The following is a 7,709-nucleotide window of genomic DNA, read 5'->3' as shown; positions in this document are numbered from 1 at the left end:
GGGAAAGAAGGAACGGGGACCTACTCTGTGCCAGGTACCACAATAGGTGTGTTACATACATGATCACACCTGATCCTCACACAGCCCAGTGAGGTGGGAGCTGTAATCCACACTTTACAAATGAAGAATTTGGCTCAAAGGAATTAGAAGTTTGCAGGGGGTCTCACAGCTCGTAAGTGGCAGAGCTGTTGTTGGCGCCTAGGTCTTTTTTCAATCAGCGAGTTTATGCGCAGGCAGTGGTCCTCAGGTGGGTATTGATGTGATAGACTCCAGGCAGAGACCATGACTAAAAGAGAGACCACCGGAGGGAAGGGGTACAAATCTCAGTTGTGCTCACTTCCCTGACCCTGGACTTGAGGAGGCTGGGTGACCCAGTCAGAGCTCAGGCGAGAAATTGGGATCCCAAAGATTATCTCACCCAGCCTTCTGCCTTCCTTCAGGGATTTGCATTTGAGTGGATGCAGGCTTGTACTCAGAAGTTCAATGAGATCATGAGCTCTTTGTAAGCACCGCTTTCTTCTTTTTTCTCCCCCACGGCCCTAGCACAAGGCGAAGCCCAAAGGATGCCCCCACTTAGTGTGCGGTCATTGAGCCTTCCTAACTGCTGTAGAGGGGGAATGGAACTTCAGGCCACCTAACAAATGTATAATGAGCATTGTCGCGGGTGCCACGGGAGAGAGGAGTGTGAGACACCAGCCCTTCTTCTCAAGGCCACGCTGGGGCTCTGGGCATGAGAACCAGGGAAGCCACACAGCGCAGAGCAGTTCTTAGGTTGCCAGCCCAGTGCCAGGCTCAGAGGAGTGAGAGATGCCTCAGCCTCCAGGATTGGCTTCCTGAGGCCAGCCACTTTGGAGGTGGATCTTAAGAATGGGACTGACTGAGGTGGGAGCCCTTGGTTTTCCTTTAAGTCAGAGGGCAGAGAGAGCAGTCGCTGTTAGCCCAGTGGAGCAGACAAAGCAATTGAAAGTCATCAGCCTGTGTTCCCACACGCACCATCAGCCGCTCACTAAACTGCTTTTTGTCTAGACCCAGCTCCACTGTGGGTCAAGATGCTGCTGGTGAAATAACAAGGGGACAAGATGTTGGACTGATGAGATTTGGCAGGAGCCAAGAGGAGGGGCGCCTGGGGAAGGGGAGAGCCTGTCAGCCTCAACGAGGCTGACTGAGGAGATGGGAGGGTGAGCCCCCATTGCCCAAAAGAAAGAGCAACCTCCCTACTCACCGAATCTGACCATCTACCTACCTACACCCCCCCAATTCCGCTTCCCTCTTCCACTTCCTCCCCTCTGCCTTTGACCATCTGTAAAACACAGAGCTCTTTGCTTGACTATGCTATGCCCTCTAGCTGCCACTCTGCCTCTCTACTTGTTTGTACACCAAACTGGGCAGCAGCACCTGCACCCACTATCCCCACTTTTATGCCCCACCCACCCTCATACCTCACAGTCTGCCCTAGCTACTATGTTTTAATAAATAGGGGAAAGAAGGCTATGACTCCTCCCGGGCAGCCTGTCATGCTTTTGTAGGCTTGATTCACATCCTCTTAGCCTTTCTCTTGCAAATCTGAAGAGAGCTTGATGCCTGAAGCTTCTAGAGGAGGTGGCTACCCCAAAGAGAACCAGCAGGGCCGGTAATGACCTGCTTCTTCTCTTGTGTGAGTGCCTTAAGTCACCAGTTTCCGAAAGTCTTAGAGCACTCAAGGTGCAGCCCTGTTCCACCCCAGAGCCCCTCCCCTTCCAGGTATATCCACACACACCTAGGACAGCACCTGTCAACCCAAGGGAAGCAGCTGCCCTTCTGCTCAGGAATGGGGGCTGAACAGGTGAAAGGCGTCCCTGGTGAGCCTCCCCCAGCCCTCCAGGCCCCATGGGACTTGGATAAAGAATGTTGGGAAACCAGAGAGATGACATGGTGATATCAGTTTCCAAGATAGCTGAGAAACTTTTGTGTGTGTGACTACCAAGCTTGCACAGCCTTCCAGGGAAGAGACAATAGTTGGGGAGGGATAAATGAGGGGTGCGAGGGAGTGACCACCCTGAGGGGTGAATGATGCAGGAAGCAGAGGCCAAAGCCTGAGGTGCAATGCTCTGTGAGCCTGAAGGTTTTGTTCTCAGCCTTGGCCTCAGGGCTGCCAGTTTGTATAGATGGGCTCTTGGTTGTGAGGCTGTCCTGGCAGGAGAATGGAGTTGACTCAGTGCTACCATTGGGCAGACAGCACTGGGCACTCACTCCATGGGTGGGGGTGAGGATGGAGGAGGTGGGCCACAGTATTGAGAAATTCCTATTTGCCAGGCACTGTATTAACTCATTTAATCCTCACAGCAACACTCTGAGGTGGGTGCTATTGTTACCTCCATTTTACAGATCAGGAAACTGAGACCCCGATGTGTTAAGTAACTTGACAAAGGTCACCCAGCTAGCAAATTGTAGAGCGATGATCTGAACCCATGCAGTCTGCCTCCAGAGAGCATACTCTTAATCACCTCTCTACTCTCCATTCCATGTTGCTTTTCTTCAGGGGCCTTAGCTCAACGAGTACTTATACGTTCAATAGTGTGATTATATCAGGAAAATCAATCTTTACCATCAGGCTGAAAGCATGAACCTTGCCTGCTTCTCTCTACTGATTCTCCAGCACCTTGCACACAGTAGGTGCTCAGTATGAACTCAAATGAAGAATTGAGCTAATCGATCAGTCGTTGAGTGAGACCTGCCCTTGGCCCTCCCAACTTAGGACATAGGGCTGGCCTCCTGTTCCTACCCCAGCTGGCATCCCAGTGAGAGATGATGTTGTCATGGTGACAGTAGGAACATCAGAGCTTGTGCCTCACTCAGGTGGCCTAGTCAGCTCCCTGGGTGTAAACATTTCTGGCTGTTGGGCCTGGGAGTTAGTGATTCATACTTGGCAGGAAGTTGGGAGATGAACTCCATACAGAGATGTGTGCAAAAGAAGTGTGTGTATGTGTGTGTGTTGGGGAAGAGTCCTCAAGTTTGAATATCTTCCAATTGGGGGGGTTCTTGCCTACGGGTTTGTTGGAAGAGATGCCTAGATCAGGGGAGGGTGGTTTATGTCCTGGGGACAGAATAGGTTGGGGATGGAAAGTGTGGCCATGAGTGGGGCGAAGGTACTGGTCGGGGAGACCTAAATGAGTGTGCCAGGGTAGACAACCCTATTATCCGAAATGAAAACCAAGCACATTGTTCAGCAAGGGCCTTCTGGTTTATGCACGATTTATAGAGAAAATCTTGCAAGGATAAAAATCGAATCACATTCCGTAAACATTTGGTAGATTCTTTATTGGGAAGAATAAATTGATATGAAAATCAGGAATGATGGGATGCTGGAGGTGGGGGCTGGGGAGAGGGATCCGCACCTGCGTGTGTGGCTGGGGAGGGAGAGGGCAGCATGAGGCTCTGAGGACTTGCCTTTAGGCCGCCCTTCATCTCAGCCTTTGGGGCTCAGAGGACCCAGCCCCCAAAGAGGCCTGCAGTGTCTGTGCTTCACCCCGCCTCAGTACCGATCTCCCTCTGATGTGAATGCTTGGTTGAGGGCTGTATCTTCCATTAGAATGTGTCCCTGGCACTTTGTAAGAACTCAATAATTGTTTATTGAATGGGTTAGTTAATGATGAACAGATGAAAGCATGCATCCTCAGCATGTTTCCCTAGCAGCATAATTCCAAGCTAAAGAAACTTTCTTATATTCATGTATTTATGTGCCTTCTTACAACCCTGCCCTCCTCACTATGCAAACACAGCAAGAAGGTACCTAGGTCTCTCTATGGTCATAGGAGAAAGCTTTAGTTAAGGAAAAACTTGGAGTGATGCCCCGTCCCTGGCCTGGCCTCATGTCAGAGTCCCCAAAGCCCACAGTCTGAAAATGACATGAGATCTGAATGGGCTCCACGGTCATCAGCAACTTCTCCCTGCCTCTGCCAAACCTTGCAGCGGCTGGGAGGACAGAGCAGAAGCAAGCCTCTAGACACCAACCAGGTGGAAACAGGCCGCCTTGCCTACCAGCACAGGGTTGGCTGAGAACAGCCCCCGTTCCAAAGACTAAAGTTAGAAGAGGAAATTGTCTCCACTCTACTTTTTCCCTAGTTAATCCCAGAGATGATATGAGCCCCTACTGTGTGTAGATCTCTTTAGAGCTGGGGAAGGGGAGGAGCAGGGAGATGCAGCAGCTTCTACGTGTGATCCCGGTGTCCACCTGTGCGTGCTGAAGGCCTGATATTAGTTCCCTCCTGTGGAATCAGTGTCCATCCATCCCCTTCCCCAGTCCTACCTGTCCTTCAGGGCCCAGCTTAAACAGTACTTACAGAGTACTTCTTTTGTGCCAGGAACTGTTCCAAACTGGCATATATATTTTTTTCACACTCATTTAATTATAATCATATGAGGCAGATCCATTGTTATTCCCATTTTACAGATAAGTAAACCAGGACACAGAGGGGTTAGGTAAGTTGCCCAGGATCACACAGCTAAACAATGGTATAGGGAATCAACGCCACCTCCTCCATGAAGCTTTCCTTCTTTGAGCCTTCCCAGTGAATAGCCTCACTGTACTATGAATTCAGAGATGCTGATCTTTGTGAATGACAAAGCTCCCTTACCGTGCCGTAACGAGTGCTTCAGCATCAGAATCCCTGGCAGAGTGACGTCTGCACCCCTCCACAATGCCACGCACAGCGTCTGGCCATAGGATAGCCTGCCCAAGGGATCGCTGACCATGTGAACGAATGGCAGTAGGTGCGTGAGTATGTGGATGAACCAACACACTAGTTAGTGAGGAAGATAGGAGAGTGGAATTGGGATTTTCCCAGATGAAGAGGTGAGCTCACAGCCTGGTGGGAAGGGCACAAAGGCAAGTACGGAGACCCAAGTGGGAACAGCCATCCTTCAGGAACATGCTTGCCACTGGGTGCCCAGCACTGGCCAGGGACCTTGAGGGACAGTCATAAAAGGTCCCCATCTTCAGGGGGCTTCTAAGTTGAGTGGGAAGATCATATGAACACACAGCAAGCCACCGGAGAACAAACAGAACAATGGCTGCTGCCCTGGGGGTGGAGGGGTCAGCCAGAGAGGTAGGACTAGCATCTGGGAAGCCGGCGGTGGGGAGGGGTGTGTGTGCAGGTACCGCGTAGGAGGAGAGAAGGTGAAGCCAAGAGAGGAAGGTGGCCACTGAAAGACAAGGACGCAGGAATGAACGTGGTGATTCGGAGAACCTGAGGAACTGTGAGGGCACGGGGCGCCTGAAGGGGACTTATAAAATGAAGTCGGTGGGGAGAGAGGGTTAGGGATTTAGAAGCCTCCGTCTGAGCCAGTATCGTTTGTATATGATTTTTGCTAGTACTCTAAATACATATTTTAAATTTTGATAAGTACTTAAAATAAATACTTATTCTTAAAATTGAATTATGTTTTTAACTTATATGTATTACAAAAGGAAACTTTGCATCCCTGCCATAAATTGAAAATTGGAATAGAATAGAAAATAAAAATAAGTACAAAAGAAACAAAACCAAGTTACTGCTTTAGTCTATTTGGGCTGCTATAACATAATACCACAGACTGGGTCACTTGTAAATAACAGAAATTTATTTCTCACAGTTCTGGAGTCTGGGATGTCCCAGGTCAGAGGGCCAGCATGGAGCTCTGTGGGTTCTCTTTTAAAAGAGCAAAAATCCCGTTCATGAGGGCTCCACCCTCATGACCTAATCACCTCCCAAAGTCTCCACCTACTAAATCCATCACTTTGGAGGTGAAGATTTCTCCATATGAATTCTGGGGATACACAAACATTCAGAACATTGAAGTTACTGAGTCCCAGCTGGGCAGTGCTCCCTTTGGAGGTTCTGAGCCTGAAGCCCATTCTCTCTTTGCTAAACGGGAAAACAAGAGAGTGTTAGAGAGGTGTTACAGACATATTAACACCCAACCAAGGCTTTCCTCCACTCGGAGAGACCGGAAGAAGACTGTAAGGGCATAACACTCTCCTTCTGTGATTCAGTACTGTCTACTGCCTGGATCGTGTACTCCTGTGTACCCCAGAGCTCTCTCCATGCTTCCTTGAGCCAGCCTCCGTTTTAAGTTACTGATTCATCCTTAATGCCTGGAGAGGAGCCCTGGCCCCAGCCCCTGGTCCACCCGCCCTGGCCCCCAGTCATAGCTGGAGTGCTTCTCTTTCCTGCAGGGAATACCAACAGCATCTTTGCCCTGGACTACATCAGTGGGGCGCTGACCTTGAATGGCCTGCTAGACCGGGAGAACCCCCTTTATAGCCATGGCTTTATCCTGACTGTGAAGGTAAGAGCTGCACAACCTCCATCTGGGCAGAGAGGCGCCCACACTGTGGTGCCAGCCTCCAGAAGTGTCCAAGGTGGAGGCTCCCAGGAGGTGCTTCACTTCCACTCCCTGTGCTGATTCCCGGGGCTCATGCCAACGCATATCCAGCATAGGCCATGTAGAGGAATTTGCTGGGCACATCATAAGTGCTCGTCCTGTAGTCCTTACTTTGATCTGTAATTCCAAGCTCTCCATTGTAGCCATCTCAGATTCTTAAGACTACTCCATTTCTGGGATTTTGTCCTATTTCTAATTCCCACAGCTCCCCTAGGGCTATTACCTTGTTAGAAGCAGCAACTGCAACAGGGAGGGGCGTCAGCTGCAGTGGTACCCACTCGGGAAGGTGTGGTGGAGCCACAGCCCCTGGACCCTGCAGCCACCTGCCACTCATGGCTGGTTTTAATTAAAATCAATGGCTTGCTGAGCCATTCCCTCGGAAACCCATTTCAGGCATGGATCCTGCCTGGGCCACAGGGGTCCTCGCCAGCCATTGATTGAGGCAAGGGCGTGGCGCAAAGCCTGAGGAGAGGGGCTCTGGGAAGGAGCCCTTTTGTTGGTGCAGGAAGGATGGTGCAGCCTGGCTCTTAATTGTTCTCCTTAACCTTGAGAGGGCCTGGGGCAGCAATGGGTTAATTAGCCCCCTCTAACACACTGGCTCTTTCCTCTCCACCTGATGTACACCTGAAGTGTGGGCCAACTGGGAGAGGGCCTGCAAACACAGCCTTTTCCAGACCCAGCACCAAGCCTGTGTGCCCTCCGCATCCTCCCCTCTTTCTCTGCTCCCTTACTGTGGAGCTGCTCCCTAGTCCCATTGTAACCACCAACTCACTGTGGGACCCTGAAATTAGTTGATTCACCTTTATATAAAATGTGAGGATAAGTTCCCAAACTTTGCTATGAATCTGAATCCCCTAGGGATCTGATGAAACATACCTAGTCCTGGGCCTCTCGCCCAGACACTCTGGTTCAGAAGATTGGAGTGGGAACTGAGAATAGGAATTTGGGGGCCCGAGAGATTGAGCATCCAGGTATCTGAGTCCATCTTACTCCTGAGTCCAATCTAGAACATCACAGTGCCTGGCACAAAGTTCAGTCCATAGCAGATGCTGAATTAAGTCTTGACTACCTGCTAACATAAAAAATTATTGGCCTCATTTCATCTGTCGAATTGCATGCAGACTCTCCTTTTGCACTTCGATGAGCCCCAAAATCTGTTTTGTCCTTCCCACCCCACCTCAGCCCCTTGGTTCTAGAATCCTGCTGCCTGAGTTGGACACCTACTCTGGCTGTGTGTCCTTGTACAAATTATTTAGCCTCTCCGAGCCTCAGTTCCCTCATCAGTAAAATGGGGATCAGTAAAGCAG

The 7,709-nt window shown here is 50.2% G+C and overlaps 1 protein-coding gene across 1 annotated transcript in view; it reads left to right on the top strand.

The window, feature by feature from the left end:
• LOC102896542 (cadherin-23) overlaps positions 1-7,709 on the top strand; it is a 320,558-nt gene that overhangs the window by 204,165 nt on the left and 108,684 nt on the right. The window contains exon 10 of the mRNA XM_025049321.1: positions 6,194-6,306. Coding sequence (XP_024905089.1) covers positions 6,194-6,306 — 113 coding nt within the window. The remainder of the gene's footprint in view (positions 1-6,193; positions 6,307-7,709) is intronic.

Source organism: Pteropus alecto, unplaced genomic scaffold (assembly GCF_000325575.1).
Source record: "Pteropus alecto unplaced genomic scaffold, ASM32557v1 scaffold155, whole genome shotgun sequence".
Classification (NCBI taxonomy): Eukaryota; Metazoa; Chordata; class Mammalia; order Chiroptera; family Pteropodidae; genus Pteropus; species Pteropus alecto.
Note: the sequence above shows the minus strand (reverse complement) of the source record. Positions and strands in the feature narration are given on the sequence as shown.